The 26,419-nt window shown below is 38.9% G+C and overlaps 1 protein-coding gene across 3 annotated transcripts in view; it reads right to left on the bottom strand.

Moving 5' to 3' along the window:
* Positions 1-909: 909 nt before the first annotated feature.
* LOC134226920 (transmembrane channel-like protein 7) overlaps positions 910-26,419 on the bottom strand; it is an 88,565-nt gene continuing 63,055 nt past the window's right edge. For all 3 annotated transcript variants that reach the window (XM_062708033.1, XM_062708032.1, XM_062708034.1), the window contains 4 exons: positions 19,347-19,649; positions 19,149-19,280; positions 5,277-5,377; positions 910-5,219 (listed from right to left, as the gene is read on the bottom strand). In XM_062708033.1, the coding sequence (XP_062564017.1) occupies positions 2,640-5,219; positions 5,277-5,377; positions 19,149-19,280; positions 19,347-19,509 (2,976 nt within the window). In that variant the 5' untranslated portion in view covers positions 19,510-19,649 and the 3' untranslated portion in view covers positions 910-2,639. The remainder of the gene's footprint in view (positions 5,220-5,276; positions 5,378-19,148; positions 19,281-19,346; positions 19,650-26,419) is intronic.

The raw sequence follows: 26,419 nt of genomic DNA, 5'->3' as shown, positions 1-26,419 counted from the left end.
TAATTAAAAACTAATGAATGTAAAGTGCGAGAAAAATGAAAAGCTAGATTTAGAAAACATTATTCAAAAAAAAAATTTTTTTTCGTGTGATGCACTTAAAATATAGATTTCCATTTTTCTCGCACTTTACATTGATTAGATTTTAATTAGAATTGGTTTTTAATTTTATACGGACATTTTAAAATCGCCGCCGTATACTTCGCCATGAACGATTTTGTTGTTTCTCACCATCGCATGTCTTCTTCTTTTTATCACTTGGATTTGTCAATAGCGAGTAAAGCCCCATTGGATTTCAGAAATGAACTAATAAAAGCGAAGGAAATAATAAAGCATACGCATGCGTAATTCGAAAAGATATTTTAGTTACTAGAAGATTGTCGCTTCGGTTCCCCTTGTTCTGCTGTCCGGAAAATGTTGGGTACCAAGCTGTCAAATCGTATGGATTTTCCTTCTTTGACATTTAGCTCCCATATCCTCGCCAGCAAAAGATGTTCCGGACAGCGACGACAGCGACAATCTTTATCTAGTAACTAAAATATCTTTTGTAATTCGCCACCCAGAGTGGGAGCAACTGGTGGCGACGGAAATAAGAGAATTTAGATACCAATCATCCCTGAAGCTCTGTGAAGCTGATTAAGCGAAAAATGTACTTTTAAAGGAACTTTTGGTTAATTGGGATGCTTTATGCTCAATTATGAAACATTACTAATACTTACTTATTTAATCCAGTTACTCAGTAACTCTTGTCGACGCCTTGCGAAATTATCACATATCGATCTGTTTCGTACGTATGAAGATATATCTATTCTTGACTTTCAAAGGACTTGTGATATAATACCAGTCATCGATCCTCTAGGTGCTACAAATGCTGAAGCATTATCATAGAGTTGGTTCGACTGAAAAAAACAATTCGCTTTCTTATTTCAATATTTATTCGTTCCATACAAATGATGATTATTTTCATAGCATTCCCTAAATAGGGAATTTCTGGTTTTCGGTTTTAGTTCAATGGGTATGTTTTTATACAAAACATCGAAATACAAACCGCACAAAGCCGTTAAATTTCGTCGATCATATTCGTTGATCCATGGACTATGCTAGCAGTTGTACGGATGTTGGTAAAAGAGGAATAACAGTCTTCTGGATTATCGGTTGAGGAGGATACATTACGACATTCGACTTGGAATGGAGAGTTCCTGATCAACGAATCACGACAAAAGAAAACAGCGATCTTTAATGAAAGGGTAAAGTATTCAGATGTAAGGGATAATCTGTTCCACAATAGCAGGATATTGCGTAATATAACTTGCATCTGTATATTGGTGAAATTATGGCTTCTTTTAAAATGCATTTAATGTATACAAATAGTACGGCGGCTTGGTTGTCTGATCCGTCATTTCCCGATAACCATTTTTTTCATCATGCACAATTATAAATCTCAAGTTAATGACAAAGAGCAAGTGAAAGGTATGTGATCCAAATACTTGAAAAATCATTTGTTTTTTTAATGCTATATACGTATGCTTCTCCGCTCTGTGGTTATGAATAAATCTCCATACAATGAATAATTTTGTAATGATCGTTTGCATTGTTGACGGATATTGTTGATTGAGTAGTATTTGTTCATATGATTCTCTATATACATGATTTTTATGAGTGTTTAGTTTTTCTCGTCCTCTCAAAACTATATGACTATACAAACTAGCTCAAAATGGCAGTCTCATTCCTGTGTCCTTATTGTGTTTTGACTTTTGTGTTGGATTAAAATGAATTAATTTATCTATTCCACAATTATCTTTTTTTTCTAGATAAGTCAGAAGCACACAGAGAAATAATAAATATCGGATCATATTCTTGTATAGGTGATAATTGAACTACCGTGCAGCTTACATTGAACTATACTTCTTGCGTAGAAATGACGTAATTTCGGTTTGAATCGTTAATTTTCTACCGCCATCACATTACCAAATCATTGGTGGTCGTACTTCTGAAGCACGGCATTTTTGAACAAATAAACAAGATAGTGTTACTCCTTCAAATGTTTGCGCGACGCATTACATTCCAGATATTTGAATGAGTAGTGCATTTTGATCGATCGTTTTGGGCATCTTTGCTAGCCGTTTATTTATAGTTCTAGGAATAAATATACAAATTCATGTATTTTATTTACACTAGACCGTAAGCGGTGGAATATAATATCACGATTTTCGCGGTTTGGTTTCTACTTCGCAGAATTTTCTATGTGATTTTTGTATTTACATTTATCTAACCGAGGTTCTTAATAAGGAAATGCGAATAAATAATCTCATTCAATTAAAAACAGTCTATTCTTTGAGGATCAAGAATTTAAAATTGAGGGGGCTTTCATTTGGCAAAGAAATCAGAAAGTTTTTAAAATTAACTGTCGTTGAAATTAGAAATAGGAGGAAAGTGTCGTTTTACACATGATTATACCACTTTTAGTCCTACAAAAATAAATGTAGTCTTTAAGAACTTTTTGTGTAGTTTTTTTAATCGCGTAATGGACACTCTGCTTGTAAGTCACGCACTCAGAAAGAGCGAACTCATTGAAAAATCCGGGTCGTGTAGACCTGACTTTGATCCATAAAAGCAATTGCATTATCTTTCCAATTTCCAACTTACTTGATCTCTCCACCGGAGCCATCTTTTCGGTCCCGGTCCCTATCTCGACTGCTCGGTTTAGAGTCACGATCGGCTCTGGGCGGCAGAGGAGGTTGCTGTTCATCTTGCTTTGGCGGTGGTTTCGGCGGTGCCACCGGAGGTGCAGATTGGACATTGTTGCTACCCTGGTGATGCTGCTGCTGTTCGGCCGCTTGACGCATCATACGTTTCTGGTATTCTTGCTGTTGCTTGATAAACAAGCTCAACCTGCTGAGAAGGAATTGCTTGTCGTGCCCTTCTAACACCAACTGATGCTTGAGCACCGATACCATGTGGCGATTTGCCGTTGAAACGGCGTAATAGTAGTAGATGAAAAAGGTTAGCACTACAAAGCAGGGTATGGCAAACGAGGCAGTACCGAAGTAGAAGATAACATTCTGGAAGAAAAAAGGCATCTTCATGAATGCGTTGATGGCACGATCCCACACAGTGGGAAGACCCCTGAATGGTCCACACGACCGGGAGGGAATGATTTCGGCCCACGCGTACACCACCGGAATGATGGCGACGGTGAATGAGATCAGCAAGGTCGACATGAAGAGCGAGTTCGAACGAGAAGCTCGATACAACATCGTCGAAGGATTCGAGTTGACTAGACAGGCGAACTTCTTGATGTAGAACATCAGAAAGAACAAAACAGCGGCGATAGCTGGGAGGAAGGGCGTGTAAAAGGTGCCCATCCAACAGAGAGTCTGTGAGTAGATCACATCCAGTACATGCTTGGAAAGCTCGAACTCTTGCTCACCAACAAATTTGGCGAAGCGACTAGTGAAATGTCGCGCAAACAATGCCCGCGGGAAGTTAACGAAGAACGTCACCAGGAAATGCGTGACAAAATCAACGATAAACAGTTTGTAAAATTGTTGTCCCACGAAGGTTTCCCAGCATTGGGGAGTTCCTCGTTCCATGTCGTAGCACTGCTCGTTGAATGTGTCGTTGGACATTTCCAATGTGTAATTCGTTAGGGTATCAGTCCCGTTGGTTTGAACCATGGTTTGGTGAATTTTAGGTTTCACGAGAAAGTAGAATCGCCAGAGCAGTACGGCAAGCGAAGACAACCTAAGAAAGACCGTTCGGAAGAGAGTAATTTTGATTACAAAAAGAGGAGAATATTTTTCGAATTGCACCAAATAATTGAAAAACAAAGGAACAACCAAGTTCATACAAACGATTGCGATGTAGGGCAAGAACTCGTAAAGTAGCACTTCTAAACGTTTAGTAAGATTATATTCCGGTTCTTCAGGAGTCGTTGGCGAGGACGAAGCCGCTCCGTCTCGCGAGATCATATAGTACGAAGAAGTCGAACTAGTTGATGGCACAGCCACGGTGGCAGAGTAACCGAACGAATGGAACGAGGGCGACCACGATGACCCTCGCGGGAAATTGATTAGGTGGTTATTCTGAAAGTTGGGATCCAATTTGGACATAGATACGTTGAATAGCACATATATAATTACGACGGCTATTGTTAATATCACAAATACTATCAAATTTATAATAAACCGGACAGTAATCAATTTAACCATGAAATCCTTAGAGCGATTGATACGCTCATTTTCGAAACGCTTCGTATGAAGCAGTGATCGAATCTCATGGTAAAGTGCCTTATGTTTAATATCTGCGGATTTTTCGTTATGGATACAAAAATCCCAGCCTCCGAAGATTAGATTACAGTACTGATAGAACAGTCCTTCGCCCTCAGCAATTCGATCCTTGAATTGCCGCACCACAGCCTTCATCATGGCAATTAGAGCCACAACGTAGCAGATTGCTGTAATTATTACGTAAACCAAGGGAAAATCATAGTACAGAACGGTACCAGAGCTTTCCTCCGTTGCACTTTGGTCAATAGCTTCTCCCATTTCCATTATTAATCCTTCAAAATAGCTGCCATTGAGACTACTAAAGTTACTATTCTTAACCTCTGCTACCGCACTAAGCGGCGTTGTACTAGCCAATGAAGTACTAGATGTACTGCTACTACTACTAATACTAACACTACTGCTACTACTAATGGTCGTACTACTAGCGGTAGTCGTTGTGGTAAGCACCTCCATCCGCGCAGGAGCCGCTGCCCTCTGATCTTCCATCGGACTGTATCCATAGATCATGTTTGTATACATTCCATAAAACAGTAATGTCCCCTCCATGAACCCCGTGCCCTGTATCACGTCAAGCACGGCGAACTCAACGCGTTTTGTAGCATTGACATACGACTCCGAGCAACACTGAACGGACGTGGCGTCAACCTGTTGCTCGCAGGGTAGATCCTGTGGTTCCCGCAGTACCAGATGGGGCAACACTATAAACGCCGATACCAGCCCGAATACGAGCAGGTTCAAGAACATCAACCACCGTAGAAAGAGAAAGTACGCCACCACACCGGTGCCGAAGTTCCCTTCAATGGTTTTCAGTGACATGCGCCACAGTTCCAGCTTGGTGCGGTACTCGCTCCACTTGGCACGAATGCTTTGCCACGCTTTCCGTCGTCGCCACTTGATCTGTTCAAAGCCTTGCAGCCGAAGCTTGGTGGCATTCTGAAAAAGGGGATGTTAGTATCGTTCATTAGGGTATATTCACTACATTTATCTTACCTGTAATTGAGCTTTCATTTCTCGTTTCTGTGACATTGGCACCGGCATGGATTTAATCTCTTGAATCTCCTCCCAAGTGCGTTCCTCGTTAATAAGGTTCTCTGAAAGATAATCAAGTAATAATAACGCGTTATATTTCCTGCACTTTTGATATTCTTGATTGGATATCGCGACTATCCAGGATCATGTATTCGCGAAATAGCAGAACGATGCGGTTCAATATCCAATGCTTGGCAGTCGATGGGTTTGCTGAACAATGGCGCCAGAAGCTGGACGAGCAGATAGGAGATGCCAACGGATCTGGCGATGTCAATAGATTATGGGGTAATATTCACGAAGCTGTGTACAACAGCGCAGGAAGTTAGACACTGCACAGCGACGCCAACGAAATGGTATAGGTTCTGTGAGGGTTGCCAGCGAGTGATGGACGAGAAAATGCTGCTAGGAGTTGAACGCCAGTGGCTCGTACCCGTGTTGCAATAAAGAACCGTACATACAGTGTAGCAAGGGCAGAAGAGAAACAAATCCACCGCAAAAAGTAAAGGCAGAACGAAGAGAGTGTGATAGCTGAAGCGCAGGAGAACACGGATAGAAACGATATGCGAAGGTTTTACGCGACAAATGTGTATTAGGGTCGGCCAGGCTGTGAAACCGCCAACGCTGAGTGAAATGAAGAAGGATCTAAATGAACTGAAAAAGATCAAAGCTGCAGGGAAAAACGAGATTCCGATCGAGTTTCTCAAACTTGGTTGGATGGCCTCTGCTGAGCGATAAAATGAATCAGTAGATTTTGTTAATTGAATCTGGGATGTCCGAAATAATTACAAAATTCCTGATAATAGAGGGAAAATTAGATTATGTAAGTTATACTCATTTACGACTACTCCCCCCGTAACGCTGGGTAGACACCTTTGCGTGGTGTGTTACGGTGTAAGATCTACCACGGTCATATTGCCAGCTACAGGCAAATCCTGACCCAACGAATACCTTCCCCAATATCCAACTCCGTGGTACTTATGAGGGTGTCGCTGAGTCGGGGGCCTCTCGTTAAGTAAGTACTACATCAACACTTCCTTCCCCTCCCAAGTTACGATGAAGATGGGCGTGGCCAGGAGTAGTAATCCTCATGCTTTTAATATCGTAATTAATTAAACGTGAATTCAAAATGATAAATAGTTCACTGCCTGTAGAGTAGTAGATCTCAACACTTTTTCGATTCCTATTCTTTGTTTATTGTTATTTGTCCATCTCTTGTTCTTTACATGACCTCTCATGCGATCGTTGATCCCCTGAGTGTGGATGCGTTTCATCGATGGAGTCTACAGTAGTTGGTCCGTTGGGATTCGTTGAGTCTATTGGCGTGGCGAGATTAACAGCCTCATATGCCCGATATACAAGAAAGAACACAGACTAGAGTGTGAAAATTACAGAGAGATCATCCTTATGAATACGGCGTACACAATTTTATTTAACATCCTGAGATTGCTTGAGGAGTCCTTCTTTGGACTATATATAAAGACTATGTATAAAGAATGAGCTGTGGCAGTTAATGTCTGGATATGGTTTTCCGGTGAAACTGATTATGCTGATACGGGTAACGCTTGATGGCTTAATGATACATTCGGATTGCAGACGAACCTCGTTTGTGACCTAGGTGGATTGAAATTATTGTTCAAAATTGCACTCGGCAGAAGCTTCAACCTCAACAGGCCATCGTACATCACGTTCCTCAGCAATGGACCCAGGATTGATCCCTGTGAGAAACCTGCCTCGATGGATGCGCTAGCCACGCCTTCCTCTGTCACGTAGATCAGTACTCGATTCTGAAAGTAGCTTCCTAGAACGAGTCTCGCGTTTGTCATTATGACTGCCCTTAACGCCACGTTCGGGATCCCGTCCGGACCAGCTGCTTTACTCGGGTCTTTGCCACCGTAATTGGCTCCTCTACCGTCACCCTCGCCACCTCTTCGTTCTCTACTCCTACCCTCGCTGCTGGATGCAGAAGGTTGGGTCATAGTGCGGGAAAAGTACTTCGATTATCGTCTTCAGCCTCGTCGGATATCGTTTGGGAGGAGTCAGTGCTCATCTTTTTTGGCCATCATCACTCGATAGGCGTCTCCCCATGGGTTCAAGTTGGTGCTTTGGTACAGTATTTCTTGCTCTCTTTGATGGCTTTGTTTAGGGCCAGCCTCGCCATTTTGAATATCTCGAAGCGTTCTTCCCTCACTTCACCCTTTATAGTATTTTTCTAACCCTGAGGCACGTTGCTCGAAGGGCTGCAATTTGTTCGCTCCACCAGTATACCTGTGGCCTGCAATTCCGTGGTCGCACCTTTTTCGGTATGGTAGCGTCACACGCTCGTGACAGGATCGCAACCAGTTCGTCACCGCTCAAACTTCCCGTGTTTTCTTCCAGACCCATAGCTTCGCCGAAGGTTCCACCGTCGAAATGGGCGACCTTCCATGCACGGGTTGTAGGAGTAGCTCCCCGGCTTTTTCTCCTTGCCTCGCTGCTTACCCTGTGGGCAGTAGCAATCGAGCTAATGGTTACATGTTCTTTGTCGTGAGAAGAAAAAATATCTTTCTGGTATTCGGAGCAAAAATCAGCTACTAATATTCCTTCACTCATAAGAAACGCGACGCGAGACAAGACATAACACTTATATTTCTTACAATCGTCAACAAGTTAAAATTTACCTTATCTGTCGACCGGTTTCGGGTGCGATGTCACCCATCATCAGGACAATGTCCAACTGGTTACGATTCGTACACGTCCGAAAGAGAGAGAAACTATTATATTTTATTGGCAAGGCTGAAGAGACACGATACTATAGGTGGGTCGTCCTTGTTCATCAATGATCTCGTGGTGTTTGTAATGTACATGAATTCCCATGCGTTGAGGCTCGATACATTTCTGACCGTTTTTATTAATTTTGCGTTTTCCCAGTCTATGCTGTGACCACTATTTTCTGTATGCGCTGCCACGCTGGATTCGTGCGCTTTCCCTGTGTCTACTGCGTTCGTGTGTTCTCGAAGACGAACCTTGATCTTGCGGCGTGTTTGAGCCAGAGTCTATTATATATAGAGTTACGCAAAGAGTGAAGCCAAATCTACCTATTGAACTGTCAAACCGTCTACCTATCGAGCAAAGTAAACAAATGATTGTTGGTAAGGCGGAAGTATTGTTATCGCCTGATGATTATTATGGCGAATTAAAACTCATGAATTGAAATGTATTAGATTTGTTCTAGAAACAGCTTCAAAAAACTTCAATACACCCCCCAATAAAGTTGCAACAAGAAACTCACGTGTTTGCACTCTGTAGGTGACTTTGGTTATCGAATTAAAAAGCTTTAGAAGTGATCACTCCAGGGGTAGCAAAAGTCAAAATCACCGTAGCCTTAGATGATTAATACATAGATTGCTCACTGGGGCATCCCTGCTTGTAATCCACAGGAAACAACACTCTATCGGTCTTTGGGTGAACTAAACACAGTGGGGTGCGCATTCCGAAACAGAGCAGTCGGGCGCATTTTGATTTGACAATGAATTATTGGCAGTGGCTGATTTTCTACCCGCCGCTGTCACATCCAGGCGCTATAGTATATGCGCAAAATAGCCAGCAAGAGTTAACCGCCAGAAATTTGTATGGCGAAAGTCATCTAACGCGGGTTTTCTCAAAATAAGAAACTTTTCATGAAAAACTATTTTTTACCGATTATGTAGGTAGGTGTTCGCTACCATGCCTACCAAATATTTTTTTGATGAAAGTGTTTAATTTTGAGAAATCGAACCTTAGATGCCTTTCGCCATACTGATTTCAGAAAGTTAACTCCTAGTGTGCCGCTGTAAGCACGCTCAAAGCAGGCGATTCATTCAAATTGACATTTAACACTTGCACGGTCAAACCCATTTACCCTAATTGAAGTTAAAGCAACTCAAAATATAATAAAATTTACCTCAACCTCCAGGACTCACATCAGATTTCATAGCATGACAACTCGCATGTAGTAAAATGTACAATAGTTCAAAATTTACATATATGGAAACATATTGAGACACACTTTTGGGTACTTAGCATTATCCGATTTCTTCACAATAGGTTGTATTCGAGAAGGAATGCAGTCTTCATTCATCCTGGTTGGTTACAATTGTGAGTTCTGGCCAAACGACCTATCACATGTATTTTGGCTTCCAATCAGCAAAATGTACCTAAGATTTCTCCCGAATTTCTAATTGACCCATCTTGTTTTTATTCGCTCAACCGATGATATGTTTAAGGTCAATTATCCCAGAGAACCCATGTTTTTTGACGTCTCTTACTATTTTCAAAATTTAAAACTGAAAATCGTCAAAATGTTGTTTTTTAGGTTTGGCTGAACATTCGTTCGATTTTGAACCAACATCAGGCTAGTTCACAAATTAACCTATTTCTCGTTTTTTTCGGATTTTTAAATAATTAGAGGCTTCATAAACTTTGAGTTCTTTTGGAAGTTAAACTCAAATAAGTCAAAGAGTTGACTGAGACAATAAAACGAGGTAAAATGTTTAGCTCAAGTGGTTAATTGATATTCCTATTCATACATTTTTTTCTAAAAATATTGCAGATATTCCTGAGATGTCTAAATGGTGTTTTCCTGAAAATCTTACAGGAGCTGTTTCTGTAAATTACTTTTGAAAATCAACCATCAATTCCTTGTAAAATGTTTTTTGTTTTTCATTCATTTGTATAATTTTCCTAGAACTTGTTTTTAAGCTATAGTTTTTCAAAAGTATATAGACAACAGTTCAGTAATGATGACGAGCTTGTAGCAATTAAATCGTAATCAGAGGCGCGAGGCAAAATGTAATTCAAATTACAATATGACAAATGACAGGTGACATTTTGGAGAAATTCCACTCTCTAACCACAGATTTAGTATTAGAGCCATGTACTCTTGGACAAAAATATTGGGCCACTCAAGGATTATGGCTTCATAAAAATTATGAAGTGAGTCAGGCTTCTACAAAAGTTCTGAATAAATAAGTCAAGTGACATGCCAATGACATTTATAACATAGCCTGGAATATTCTTGAAGAATTTATAAATGAATGCCTGACAGAAGTCCCCAATGAGTTCCTGGAAGAATTCAACAAGGATACATGGGATACATAGAATAATTCAAGAAAAGAATCCTGGAAGAATTTCCGAAGAAATTTCATGAAAAATTCTGAAAGAATTCATGAAAGAATTCACGAAAAAAAATCTATACGAATTTTATAAAGATTTTCTGGAAAAATTCTTGAATGAATACCTGGAACTTCTCCAAAAATAATTCCTTAAGGAACTCTCAAAACAATCAATGGAAGAATTTTCGTACGAATTCCAGAAGAACTTTGAAACCATTCCAGAAAGAATTCCTTTTGAAATTTCTGAAATTTGCCAAACAAATTGCTTCGGTATTTTGTACTAGCTATAGAACGATTTTTTTTTTGTGGATTGTTTTCCCTTCTACTTGTTTATTTCACCCATATGGTTTTGGCAACTCCAACATAGTTGTATTGGTGATTGGGTGAATCAAGTGCAAAACTGTAAAATAGCACAGTGTAAAACTACGTGTTTTGGGATTTAGACTAGTGCTAAACTAAATTCAACCTGTGTAAATAAAAAATCAACAGAAGTTATGCTGGAACTGCTGCTAATCTACGTTTGCAATGGGAATTGAAAAATTCGACATTAGAAAAATATAATACATCCTTTCAACAAATAGTCTCAATTGAAAAAGTACTCTCGATTTGTTTCTTGTTAGCGTGAAATGAGCAGGGAGCAACTAGTTCACCCAATGACCGGTAGTTGTGTGAACAGCGCTGCTATTTTGTTGCCCGATGTTCACCTTGAGTGGTGTATCTATGTATTATTAATCTAAGCCGTAGCAAACATAAAATACATACCTAAATATGTTTACTCTTTTATTCCTTGACTTACCTTGATTTATGACTTAAAAATAATTTATTCCTCTGAGTCGTGTAGTACACGCCAAAAATTACGAGTCGTTTACAGGAGTTAACCCCGTTAAAACTCATGGAAAAGGGTCAACTGAATTAAGCGTGCACAAACCGAAAATGTCAGAATGCCCAAAACTGTCAGAATTTCCAAAAATGTCAAATTCATGTTTACTACGGTGCATCTGTATGGGGTTGACAGCTGCGCTATATCCCTGGATCACTCCCGTGAAGTCACTTGAAGGGTTGAACAAAAATGAAAGTTTTCAACATAATAACAAGAGCATCATTCAGAATGAGAGTAAGAAGATCCTCTTTGCGCAATTCTTTATAATAGACTCTGGTTTGAGCAATATAAACGGCTAAGGCTGTGAACCATTCCACGGATTCGTTTAACTTTTAGTTAAAATTTGACAGTTCGATGGTTATTTCGCCGTGGTTAAAAATAACCCTGCTCCGGAGCATGGTTAGATTTGACAGTTCGATAGTTAAACTAAATCGGAATGTCAAATTTTAACTAAAAGTTAAACGAATCGATGGAATGGTTCACAGCCTAAACAGTCTTCGCAGGGAATCTGATAAATCTGAATCTGAAAGGATCCTGTCTTTTAAATTACACAACAAGTCACGTAATGTGTTTTCACTTTTGTGAGCTACTTATAGCCCATGTCGTCGAAGTGTGATTTTGATGGGATTCGTCACTTTGGGGAAACACGGTAAACTGATTCTTCTGTTTTCGTTAATTGCTGGTTCTAGGGTTGTAATATTCTGACGGAGCTTTTTCCGTTCGTGTTTAAGGAATATTTTCTCTACAAACTCTTCATCATACCCATTGACTTCTGCAGCCTTGAGAATTCTTGCTTTTTCCTCAACAAAATCCACATTCTCCATGGGTATATTGTAAAGCTGGTGGGTCATGGAATGGAAAGCAGCTTGTTTCTGCGAACCAAAATGGTTGGAGTCGGATGTGATGTATCGGTCAGTCGATGTAGGTTTGCGGTAAATTCCAAATTTCACCGTATCGTCATCCTTTCTTGTCAGATCAGATCAGATCAAGAAAAGGAAGTTTCCCTTCCACCTTTTTTTGTACTATGTTGTGAATTTAGTAAGGTAAGTGTTTGGTCTAGGTAGCGTTCTTTGACTGGTGCAAAAATATCATCAACATAACGCCGCCACACTCGAGGAAAAAGCTTGTCTTTCTGAGCCTCAGTCTCAAAATCGCCCATGAAAACGTCAGCTAGCAAAGGTGAGAGTTTACTGCGGCCGAACGTTTGCCTGTAAAATTTTGGTGGTTATACAACAAAGCCACAAATCGGCCATCTTGGAAACCACGTGCTTTTTCTAGTGATTTTTCAAGAGCACGAATTGAGAGAGCCACAATGCCCATGGGGATAAAAACATCCGTAGATCATTTGCTTACTTATGCTAAACAATCGACTTGAATTTCAGCATTGTACGAAAATTATTACGCTAGATTTGAACTTTTGATAATAGGAGTATAAAACCGTGTGGTGAATTTAAAATTCACCACATGGCTTGATTGTATAATCACCTTAAAGACGAAAAAGTTTTGGTCCATACACATCTGAGCTACGGAAAGAAATGCTTCAATGTGACTTGGTGGAGCTGAAGAGGGGAGATTTAAATTTAAATTGGATTTTGATTGGATTGGGTTTGGATTGAATTTGAATTGGATTTTAATTGGATTTGGATTGATTTTGGGCTGGATTTGGTTTGGATTGGATTTAGATTAAATTTGAATTGGAATTGTACTTGGCTTGGATTTAGAGTGGATTTGAATTAGATTGAGATTGTATTTGGATTCGATTTAAAATGGATTTGGAATAGATTTTATTTGGATTTGGATTGGATATGGACTTGACTTGGATTTAGATTGGATTTGGATTTGAACTTGGATTTGGATTGGAGGATTTTTATAAGATTTGGATTGGATTTAGATTGGGTTTGGATTTGATCGAATTGGATTGGATTTAGATACAATTTGGATTGGATTTTGATTGGATTATGATTGAATTTGAAATGGATTTGAACTGGATCTGAATTGAATTGGATTTTGATTTTATTTGGACTGGATTTGAATTGGACTTGAATTGAATTTGGATTGGTTTTAGATTTCACTTGGATTGGATTTGGTTTGATTTTGCACTGGATTTGGTTTGGGTTGTATTTAAATTGAATTTTGACTGAACTTGGATTGGAATTTGGATCAATTTTATTAGATTTGGATTGGATTCCGACTGGATTGAATTGTATTTTGAATGGATTTTGACTGGATTTGAATTGGATTTGGATTGACTTTGAATTGGCTTTGGATTGGATTTTGATGCAATTTGTATTGAATCGGATGGATTGGATTGCATTTTGAATGGATTTGGATTGGATTTGATTGAATTTGGAATGGATTTGAACTGGATCTGGATTGAATTGGATTTTGATTTTATTTGGACTGGATTTAAATTGGACTTGAATTGAATTTGGATTGGATTTGGATTACACTTGGATTGGATTTGGATTGGTTTTGCACTGGATTTGGTTTGGGTTGGATTTAAATTGAATTTTGATTGAATTTGGATTAGATTTGGACTGGATTTGGATGGAATTTGAATCAATTTTATTGGATTTGGATTGGATCCGACTGGATTGAATTGGATTTTGACTGGATTTGGATTGACTTTGAATTGGGTTTTGATTCAATTTGTATTGGATTTGGATTCCATTCGAAAGGATTGGATTGCATTTTGAAAGGATTTGGACTGCATTTAAATTGCATTTGAATTGAATTTGGATGTTTGAATTTGAATTAGATTTGGATTGGCTTTGGATTGGCTTTGGATTAGATTTTGGTTTAATGTGGATTGGATTTTAATTGGATTTGGATTAGATTTTACTATGATTTGGATAGAATTTGAGCTAGATTTGTATTTAACTTGGATACGATTTGGATTGGATTTTCATTTGGATTGGATTTGAATTAGATTTTCATTTGATTTGGATTGGCTTTGGATCAGATTTTGATAGGATTTGTATCGAATTTGAATTAGATGTGGATTGGACTTGACTTGAATTTGGATTGATTTTAGATTGGACTTGAATTGGAATTGGTTTATTGTTCCAACATTTCTGTGGTTTGATTGTGTTACATTTTAAATTTGCTTTGTTGAGGTCGAAATACGTATCTGTCAAGGAACAATAAAGTGGTGGAATTAAATGGGATTGTACAAACTCGTCTTATGACAAGAGACCGAGAGATTGTAATTGTTGTATTGCAAATTTGTAAAAAATGTACCCAAAAGAAGTGATTACTAGTTTGTTGCTCGCCCAGAAGACGCCGAATGAGATTACTATGGTGGTAGGATGGCTTTTGGCCACAGTTTGTCGCCTTAAAATGTCTCTGGATGGGTCGATGGGTCTAAGCAGCGGAAGCCGGGAAGTGGACGTCCGGGAAGTGGCACGTATGCCAAACGTGATCAAATCGTCTCGTGGAAAGATTGCTCGCAACCTGGTGCGTTCCACCAGATAACTTGCCAAGGAAGTCAAAATTTCTGAGAAATCCAAGCGAAAACCATCAAAGAAGACTTGCATGTACCTTACAAAGCTTGAGTGAATCGCCACTTGATACGGACCGGGTATAGGAACTACGAGTAACTCGTTCAAAAAGATTGTTTTCTTTGTTGAAGAACAATACAGACCAATTTACTTTTATATATAGCAAGAAGAAGAAGAAAAAAATATCCATACGGTACTTACGGCAAGCTAAGTCACATATATGTTGCAATGCAACCGTTAGTGCTTGAGTTATACCTTCAATTTCCTAAATAAAATTCTGCCCCATTTTGCCCCTAAATGTATGCAGTTAATGTCAAAATGCTCATTTTTGAACAAAAAATCGTTATAAACTTCGTCAATATTGAAAATAAGAAGAAATTGTCTTCAAAGGCTCATGTTTTTTTATATCGCGACGGAGATTCTTGTAGAACATTTGAAAAATCTAAAAAATATATTGACGAAAGTATCGTGAAAAACCTGATTTTTGGTGGTCGTTCATAAATAATGACCCATATCTCGACTTCTATACTGCCGTGAATCGCATATCTGTCCCATATTTGCTGGGTTTCCTATTCATATGGGACAAATATGCGATTCACGGCAGTATAGCAGATAGATAAAAAAGTTTATATAGCAAAATTTTTCGTAGAAACTTTTTCTACAACTTTCTCGATGACACCAATGATGTATCTTCATAATTGGAAGAAAGAGAATTTCCATCTCTCGTTTAGGGATTAATAAAAAAAAAGTTTTACAAAATATGGAGCTTAACATACTGAAACTTTTCTCCGAAGTCACTGAGCCTCTAAAGTTAACTTTTCAAGGCCAAAACATTTTCGATCACGAATTCCTGGGTTAGAAAACACTGTGCAACGGTTTGAAACTGCTGCCTGTTTTCATTGATGTTGGGGTTAAAATCAATATCGAATTGATTTATCGGCATTTTAAAGGAACAAGTACTTCCCTGGGAGAAGGCCTAATTCTCCGAGGATCAAAACGTTGTCCTACAGCATGATGGAGCGCCATGTCACAAGTTCAATCGAACCAACAATGGCTGAAGAACAACATGATATTTTGGTCGAAAGCTTTGTGGCCCTCTAGCCGTCCGGATCTTGATTCGTTGGGTTATACGATTGGGGCGTATGTTGAAGCACGAGTCTGCAAATCATCGCACCCTTGTGTGAAGACCCTAACGTGAGCCATAACATGCATATTGACTTGAGTCGAGTCAAGTACGAGACATTGAAGACGGCCTTACTTTTGAGGTCGAAATACGTATCTGTCAAGATACAATTAAGTGGTGGAATTCAATGGGATTGTATAAACTCGTCTTATGACAGGTACATAAAAATGAATTTCTGTCTGTCTGAACCTTATAGACGCGGAAACTACTGAACCGATCGGCGTGAAAATTTGTATGCAGGGGTTTTTGGGGCCGGGGAAGGTTCTTAAGATGATTCTAGACCCCTCCCCGCTGTGGAAATGGGGGCTCCCATACAAATGAAACACCAATTTCTTAATAACTCGAGATCCAATAAGAGAATAAATCAATTTTGGGCGAAACGAAGTTCGTCGGGTCTGCTAGTTATTAATAAAAATAAAGCACACGATCAGTAAATTTGTTTGAAAGGACCTTGTAATGATAACTGAACTCAAAAATGATGAAAATATTGCTTGGAGCCGTTCAAATGGGATTTAAAAGAAATAGAATCAATTTTCACATTATTTTCTGCCGCACCCTGTATATTGTAATATATTTTGAAACATTTCGGGATGATCGAGTCAAAGTGAAGTGCGAATCAGTTTGCTGAGTATTGTTTGCAGTGAACGGACGAGCCTAGAAACCTCGTTTGGGTCACGACAAGCACGACGTCTAGCATTTGCTAAGTACTCTAGCACTGCCGTAATCTAGAAAAGTGACGTAACCGCCATTTTACAACATGCATGTTTTCCATTTTTCTGTTAAAGAGCTCGATGAGTAGTACTCGTTAACACCATTTTTGGAAAATGGCGTATACGTCACTTTTTCAGATTACGGCAGAGCAGTGGTCTGTCATACAAATTATAAGTTGCACAAATATCGTCGAATATAAATTAATCAACAAAATGACTATAATTTGAAATATAACTGGAAACAATCACTTCTTCTTCCATAAAGCGAACAACACATGAAATATATATTTAAGGACACTCCTCACGGAATCCAAGTTTCAAAGTGCTCGCGTTTTCGGAGGCACACCACTCGATTCGGAGGCGGCGCACAACTGTCATTTTTGTTGATTTAGCTTTGCTGCGTCGCAGTATGCGTGAAATAATAAAAATGACATATGCGTGAAATAATAAAAAAACGCGAGCACTTTGAAACTTGGATTCCGTGAGGAGTGACCTTAAAAAAACCAAAGTAGTATAACAGAATTTGTAAATTAGCAAGCCGAGTGTTGATGAAGTATTCAGCTTTTTCATTCGGTCAATTCGAGATGGAACAACTATTTGATATTTCTAATTTATTTATTTTATATGACTGACTTCTCTCTTGGTCGTAGCGATCGTAAAGGGGGCATACAGTGGAATTTTTGCGAAATCAAATCTGGCAGGTCGTACTCGGATAACAATATTTTGGTGCCACATTTTTCTGCTAACCAAGAGTATCTAGTCACAGAAACCAACAGCGATCAGCATACACTGGATTCAATGCGACAATTTAACTTTGTTGGAAGGCAATTGCATGCCAACAAATCGTTCAAATCGAACAATAGAAAGTAAGTTGAATGCGTCCAATGTCAATCATTTTCATTCACATTCAACGCAATTATCTTTGGACAAACTATTTCCATGTTTCTGACGTTATCGTGGTATCCGCCCCCATCAGAGATCTAATTTCATTCCGATCATCATCCCGTCCAGACACAAAGCCTATGTCACATGTGTGGAAGCGATGCACGGAACTCATCTATCTTAATTTGCGAGTTCTTTTCTCACATCCCGGGTAATGAATAACACTTGGTTGGTCGGACGGATGATTTGAACAATCGAACCAACCAGTTGCCTGACCGACATGCTTGAACCGCTTTCCTTGTGTTCAATTAAGCAATTTACTCATTACAGCCAACAGAGCGGTGGCATGTATGTAGCATTGAAGCCGTGCTATAACCGGTATGTCTCTTTTCGAGATCATTGTTACCGCTCATTTCCATGATCTTCATCATACAAAATGTGTAGTTTGTCTTTGCCCATGAACAAATGCCATGGTATGGTGTGGCTGTCCGGAACACTCGTTCTTGTTTAGTTAGCTAAAACTAAATTCTAGGGTGCTTCAATTTTTGTATGGTATGATACTCAACATTTACAGATTTATAGTAATCAGGTAACACTAAACAGAACAAACTATAACAATATTTTAGATGACATTATTTTTGAAAATATACAAAATATAAAGGTTGGTCACTATTTTATCTCTCTCTATAATCCACGATTAACGTAAAATATAGTATCTACGATGCGTATTTGATTATCGAGTCGATGAAAACCACTAAGTAAGTCTTGATATAAGTCTGTTAGTTCAATAATATGTTTGAACGGTTTTTTATGTCATAGTTCCTACGTTCATCCTGTGTAAAACAAAAAGCAATTTAGTTGGTTCATCATTTCTGTGATTGATTTCAGCAGTGAGAGCACGCATGTATGCGAAGAATCGATGAAATTTGTGCTTTATTTCTTTTTTTCGAAATAAGTTGAACAAAACTGAGAAAAAGATGGGAAAGTTCCTCTATATTGGTTATATGCATATTAAAAATATTCCTGACAAAATCTACCAGATCAGCAAAAATACAGCTTTCGGGTCACCCTAATGAGCGCATAACTGCACCCGGGAGAAATTGTTTTTGATTGTTACTATAATCAGTGTGTAATGACCTCAACGAATGGAATTGAGAGTTATCTTTTCAACAGAACAACCGCGCTCTTTTGTCTTGCACCACTCTATGTTGTAGATACAAATGATTTCAATCAATTTACTGCCATCAAGGCGAGTTCATTTGATTCCACATTCCATTTGATATGGAGCTTCAAATAGCCCAACGTGCCAAAAAATGCTTCTTCATAATGTGAGAAATGTCCGTTGGACGTCATAAACATTTAACGTAATTAGCACACAATCGTTCTGCCGATTATTTCGCGTACCACTGCGAACTCGAAAAGACAATCGATGATGTTATCAACGTCCGTCGTTCTAACTTGGAATGCCACTATCAGTGCTTGTGCCAGCCATAGGTCATTGGTTTGTTGCTAGCTAAGTGATTTCTTTAGTACTTGCGATTAGAATTACCTGATAAATCTGGAAGCGTAGCCACTTGAATCTCATGGTATTGCGAGCCGCGCCGAGCCACCGTTGAAAAGCTGGTCCTCCTCCGAGTTCCCTTGGTATCCTGTTGGGAGGGCCGTACTCGACGAGTTGTAGCTACAAATCACAAAATCCATATGAATTTTTAAATGCCAAAAAATATGACACAACTGTCGCTCTTACCATTTCGGGTCTGCTTCGACGGCAACAGGGTCGCAATCTTGGACGGGTCCCGCTGCATACCCTCCAGATCGGCCGGGTAGCTTTCCTGGTAGAACTCGCCGCCGGCTTCCTCCCAGCCTTGGGTTTTGCTGGCCCGCGATCGACGATCCTTTCCACCGGACATGACTGTGCCGTTAACTTCACCGAGCACGATCACGGTTCAAACTGAGTCGTCTAATTGCGCTTCAGAACCCAGTCTCGCTGAGGATGACCGCTGGCTCCGGCACTGCTGCTGGGGTGATGCATTCGCCTCGAATGATACACCTGTAATGAATCAGAGTGGAAAGAGCGACACATGAGTGGGAAAATTAATGGCGGTTCAGAATGATACACGCGTTTGATTGTCACAACGATTTTGCTTTGATATGAGTCGTCTGAAGTGGTTCGATGGGGATAGCGGGGTATAGTTTTTATCTAGATTATATCGGAAATATATGATTAAGGTATATATGGTCGGGGTTCGTTAAACCGAACCAAGCACGAACAGATTTTTTTAAACAAGTTTTTTGAAGCGGTCACAATTAATCATTAATCTAATCGAATGTTCATCATTTCAGTAATTATGGAAATTACAAAACATAAAAAAATATAAATAAATTTCAGTATTCTACTTAAGAACAAAATAAGAGTTAAGGCTCTATAAACCGTAATCAATCCGATGATGACGATGATTTTATTCGAATCCGCACTAACACTAATAAAGTTTTGAACTTAATTCAATATTTTGGGGCTATTTGCCGACTCACCTTAATCATTGCATATTCATTACATTTTCATTTTAATTTTTCACTTATCCAATCTAACAATTACTGAGGAATTGCTGGAAAAACGCTGAAAACTGCTTTTTTCCTAAACCGACATTCGCATTTTTATCGAACGCATACTAACTCCGAACGTTCGGAGCTAACACATACACACGCAACTTGATTTTTCACTTGATCTTTTCCCACTGTTTCCTTGATTTAATCACTCCTAAAACATATTCACTAACTGAGTTCCACCTTTTTATTCAATCTTGACTACCGATTAATTCCCTTCACGTCCAAAAACTGTTAAAAACTGCTTTCCAAAAATCGAAGTGAGAGACAAATTTGACGACCGTATTGTAAATGCAATAAAATGCGGAAGACTCCAATTCACTAGCGCAATAAGTGAAATGGTGAGAACAAAATCTACGCGATGCATCTTCATTCAATCCGAACAATACAACGTATACGCCAGCCACGTCCACGCCAACAAGCAAACAAAGGTGTGCATACACAAGAAAATAATCATCTCTTCACCGTTGCCAGATTTATTTATTGGAAAAAATCATTGCTGTTTGTCGGATTGAACAAATAAACGAAAAATAAATATTTAAACATGTTATGTAAGCTTCTGTTACATTCCAAGTGGTGTATTAAAAAGTTTTAACCGGTTAAAACCCATATATTTGATACACCGTGAACATGTGTTATGATATAAAATAAACATTTCGTCAAGTCTGGCAACATTATGCATCAGCTGGCATATTTTTTACACCCCATTTCCACCCACCCCAGTTGTAAACAAAATTTATTTATCGCTGCTGCACTTTTCCGTACCAATTGCCTCACTATTACAAACAAGCGATACAGTCATTAATTTTCAAAACATTGTGATGGAGTCTTGAGCCTTAAGAGTTAAGCGGAGGTGAAGAAATTGGCCCTTAATGAGTTTTAGTTATGCTGAAGGTCTCAATAGGCTAAAAACAAACCGTCTAAATCCTTTGGTGTATTCTCAAATTCATCGGTTCAAAGTGTTTCAGATTCAAGCTTTTAGCCGTTTATGTAGAGCTTTTTATGTAGAGCGAACGAAAATCGTGCTTACTTGATATACTTCTTTTTACGTTTCATCATTTTTACGCGAGGACTAAGAAACGGTGAGTTCCGGCAAATAGCGCCTAACATAGTTATGGCTTTTCTTCTTCTTCTTATTGGCATTACATCCCCACACTGGGACAGAGCCGCCTCGCAGCTTAGTGTTCATTAAGCACTTCCACAGTTATTAACTGTGAGGTTTCTAAGCCAAGTTACCATTTTTGCATTCGTATATCATGAGGCTAACACGATGATACTTTTATGCCCAGGGAAGTCGAGACAATTTCCAATCCGACCGGCACCGGGAATCGAACCCAGCCACCCTCAGCATGGTCTTGCTTTGTAGCCGCGCGTTTTACCGCACGGCTAAGAAGGTCCCGATATTTATGGCTCACAAGTTCCAAAACTCACGCTTCATGGGTCTGTCGATGACAACCACCAGATAAGAGTTGTCTGGGCACTGTTGTCCTTTTGACATCAGCTAGAGTGAGATGATGGGTCCTGTCTGCGGGCTCCAATGTTCATCCCATCAAAAACAAAGCAATGGAAAGAAATTTGGTTTGTTTATTATTTTTGTGATTTTTTCAGCAGTTTAGCGATGAGATGAATATATGTTCAGTGAGATGGAGTTCCCTGAACAGTTCCCCTACGCCAAAATTGCTCTAAAAAACTAATTTTCCGCCAGCATGGAGCTAAGCTAGGGCACGTGACCCACCAAATCGATTTCCTCGAAAATAACTTTAGCGGTTCCTATAGAAATTTCTTTGCAAAATATTTCCTAAATCATTAAGGTTTTGCTTTGGAAATTTGTTGAGAATTCATTCTGAGATTTCTCTAGAATTTTTGTCGATAATTTCTTTTGAAGATCCTTCAGAAATTCTCTCCACTCCAGAATTTCCCACTCCAGTAATAATTTAGAAAATTACGCCATTAACTCCTTTTGTCATTCCTCCATTTGGATTCCTTCGGAAAATCCTCTTAAGAAGCCTTTGTAAATTCATTCGGATATTTGCTTCCTCTTGCTTTCAGTAAAACCATACAAATTCCTTTTAAATTGCTGTAAGGAATTATTCCGGAAATTTTCTTGGGAGATTTTTTCCGGAAATTTATTAAAGATTGAAATAGAAAATCCTAAAGGAATTTCTTAACGGAGTTCTTAACGGAAATGTCAATGGAATTTCCAGATGAAATTTCCGACGGAACTCTTGAAGTAATTTCTGAATAATTCCTAAAAGATTGTCTAAATGATCTAAATCAGAAATAATTTCGAAAAGAATTTCTAAAGGAATAGGAAAAGGATTTTCTGGGTGGAATTATGAAGATATTCCTAAGAGAAATTTGGAAGTAATTCCAGGAAAATTTTTCTAGAGTTTTGGAAGGGATTTCTTTAGGAATTACTTGGAAGAGAAATTTAAAAAAAGTTTTGTTTTCTACTAAAGAAATTTTGGAAGGTTTTTCTGAAACGTTTTCTGTATGTTTTCTGGAAATTTCTGAAGAGGTTTCCGTAGGAATTGCAAACAAATTTCCAATGGAATTTCCAATTTTCTAGAAGAATTGCCAAAGGAATTTCTAAAAGAATTTCGGAAAATAATCTTAAAAAAATTGCAAAGAAATTCTCGAAGAAAACTCTAGAAGCATTTCCGAGGGAATTTCTAAAGGAATTTTCGAAGAAATTTCCGAAAATAATTTGGACTTTCCAAGGATTTCTTGAAGAAATTGCTAAAGGATTTCTCCTAAAACAATCTCCGAAGGTATTCCTAAAACAATTTCCGTAGGTATTCCTGATAGAATTCCCGAAGGATTTTCCTTAGGAATTCTTAAGGAAATTTCAAAGGGAATTTCTAAAACAAATTCTTAAGGACAATCCTCACGGAATCCAAAACTAAATGCACTCGCGTTTTCAAGAGCACTCCATTCAAAACGGAAGCCAAACACAACTGTCATTTTTATTATTCCACGCATGCTGCGACGCAGCAAAGCTGAAGTAATAAAAATAACAGTTGTGCGTTGCCTCCGTATTGTGTGTTATTCCCTTGAAAACGCTAGTATATTTAGCTTTGGATTTCGTGAGGATTCCGATTGTCCTTAAAGGAAATTCCGAACGGAATTCCCAAATTCTGTAGGAATGTCCGACATTCTAAAATTTCAGCAAAAATTTCTTTGGACATTCGTCCAAGAATTCTTTCGAAATGTCTTTGGAATTCTTCTGAAAATCCTCTGGAAATTGCATCGGAGATAAATCCAGAAAGGATTTTTTCAGTACCTACAACACTTACGGAGATTGTTTTTGAATTACCTTTGGAAATTCCTTTATGAATTTCTTCGGAATAAATATGAAGAACTCTACCAGTACTTTTTCAAGAAATCCCCTTGGAAACCCTAGGAAGAAACTCTTGAAATTTCTTCGAAATTTCCCTCAGGAATTTCTTCAGAACTTCCTCCAAGATTTCTTTCGAGAATTCATTCAGGTGTTCTGCCGCTAACCGCAAGTCGAGCACATCTGTATATGGGGCTCCACATACAGATGTGCTCAACTTGCGGTTAGCGGCAGTATTCTTTTGGAAATTCATTCGGATCTATTTAGTAATTCTTACAGAAATTCCTTTAGACCTTCGGAGTTTCCGTTTGAAATCGCAAATTTCATTTGGAAATTATTCTGAGAAATTCTTCGAGAATCCTCTAGAAATTCCTTACGAAATTTCTTCAGAAAATCCTTTGAAATCCTATTTCATTCTTCCTTAATTTTCCGGAAGATTTTTTTCAACAAAATTTCCGGAATAATTCCTGCATGAATTTTGGAAGGAATCTTTAATTTCGGAAATTCCAATTCTTGGAGAAAATAACAAAGAACTTTCGGGAGGTTTTACGAAAGATTCCCTGGAGGAATATCCAAATGAACAACGAGGGGAATTTTATGAATTATTCTTGGAGGAGTTCCCGAAAGATTTTTTGGAGGATTTACTAGAGAAATTTTAGAATTCTTGGAGGCATTTCTAAATGTGTTTCAGGAAGAATTACCGAAGAACGACTTGAATAGATTTGAGACAAGAATTTCTAAACGAATTCCTGAAGGAATTATTGAAACCATCCGAAGAGAATTTCCACTGAAATTTCCAAACAAATTCCTAATGGAATTTTCATATGCATTTTTAGATTTCTACAAGAATTCCTTAGAAATTTACTTTGCTACGAAAATCTCTTCAGTAATCATTCAGGTGATATTTCATGAATTAATTCAAAAGTTCGTTCAGAAAATCCTCCCCCAGGAATTAATTTGGTTAGTGGGGAATAAATGTAGTGCCTTTATCACGCCTGATCATCACCTCATCATAGGCGAAATACGCCTGCGCATTGCCCGGATTCGTCGGCAGGAGGAGAGAGTTGGACGACGTTTCAACACACGCCGACTGGAAGACACGGTGAAGTGGAGCACGTGGAATAAATGGAGACTCGTGCTGCAGATGTCCCGGAAGGTGGCAGCGTGAAAGACCAATGGACCTACATCAAGAACGCCTTCATCGCCACCAGCGAGGATAATTTGGGCGAACTGCGCACTCTGAGAAAACGATTGACCACCGATGAGACCTGGAGAAGGATAGAAGAGCGAATAGAGCAAACAAAAACCAGAGGAACCAATGTCGTACACACCAGTCAAGCAGTTTGACGAACATTGACTCCGCCCCAAGAAAACGCTTTGGTTGCTGCTTTGTTTAAAAGTGTGTGAAGTTGTTCGAACAACCATTTTGACAGTTGGCGGCTCGGTTGGAAAAAATTAAAACGGTGTGATTTTAGTTTGAGTAGTCAGGGCGAAGTCAAGGTTCGCCGAACATGTTTGAGCATTTGTAGTGAAGTTGCACAAACCCCCATATATTTTTGATAGTTGGCGCTTCGGTCGTTCGTGTGTGATATTGTTGGTCGAATAAATTGATTGTTCGTGCCGCTGTTGGTAAAACTTGATTGATGTTTGAATAAACGAGAGGTGGAGTCAATGTTGGTCAAACTGCTTGAACCGTCAACAATACTCGGCTCTGAAGAAGGAAGTGAAACGCTCATGTCGACGGGACAAGCGAGCGTGAGCGGAATGTCTGGCCGACGAAGGAGAAAGAGCCGCAGCAACCAGGGACATTCGCCTTCTCTACGATATCTCACGACGCTTAAGAAAGGTGAAGATGAATGCAACGATGCCTGTGAAAGACGCGAATGGTTAGCTATAGACCGACCCGACTGATCAGCTGAAACGCTGGTTTGAGCACTGCGAACAACGTCAAAGCTGACTTCATGACATCCGCTCGACTACTGCACTGCCGTAATCATTTTTCAAAAATGGTGTTAACGGGTAGTATTCATCGTACTCTTTAACAGAAAAATGGAAATCATATATGTTGTAAAATGGTCTGGGTTCGATGCTCAGTAGTTGTCTTCGTTGGAACCTCCAGATGTCAAGAAATTTCCTTATTTTTCCCATATTTCCCGCATATTTCCCGATTTCCCGACTCACTGGCAACCCTGCATTAACCAGCTTCTCGCATTGCTCAACTTACAACTTTTATTTCACAGAATATGATCATGTAAATTAATATGTTGCTGCATGTTCTGATATATAATGATACGGCCTAAGTAACTAGGTGTTTTAATCAGGGTTTTGTTATCTATCATTCTATACTATCACTCTCATAACAAATCATTTGTACGGCGTCACAGGGATTTAATCAGCTATCGCTTGACAGGAAAACACCTCTCAACGAAAGTTAATTAGCACTCGATATGATTCGTCAGTCCGTTGGAATAACCGCCATCACAATCACTTTCATTTCGCCTCGTATAGACACTAATCACAGATGATAAGAATCAATTGTCCTTGTTTAAATAGCTATAACAAGAGAGGTTAATGTCTTGATAAGTTTAATAACCATACTGCGGTTATGTGTCCTTGCAAAGTAACTGGCGCAGTGTTAAGAAGGTACCAAGCACACTACGTTGAAGGTGTCTGAATTCGAATCCGGATCCGATGCAAAAATTTAATGCATGTGAAAAAAAATGATTTGCCTGGTAAAAGAATGTCGCATACACTGCACTATATAGACACGCATAAAGAACCGCATGGTTTCAAACTCGAAGTAAACAACTTTCGAAATGCTTGATTAGGCAGCAATGCGCAAGTTAAACGTTTAGTAAATAACTTCATCAAGATAATGC

Source organism: Armigeres subalbatus, chromosome 3, assembly GCF_024139115.2.
Source record: "Armigeres subalbatus isolate Guangzhou_Male chromosome 3, GZ_Asu_2, whole genome shotgun sequence".
NCBI classification, from domain to species: domain Eukaryota; kingdom Metazoa; phylum Arthropoda; class Insecta; order Diptera; family Culicidae; genus Armigeres; species Armigeres subalbatus.
The sequence above is the reverse complement of the archived record's forward strand: the minus strand, read 5'-3'. Positions and strand labels throughout refer to the sequence as shown.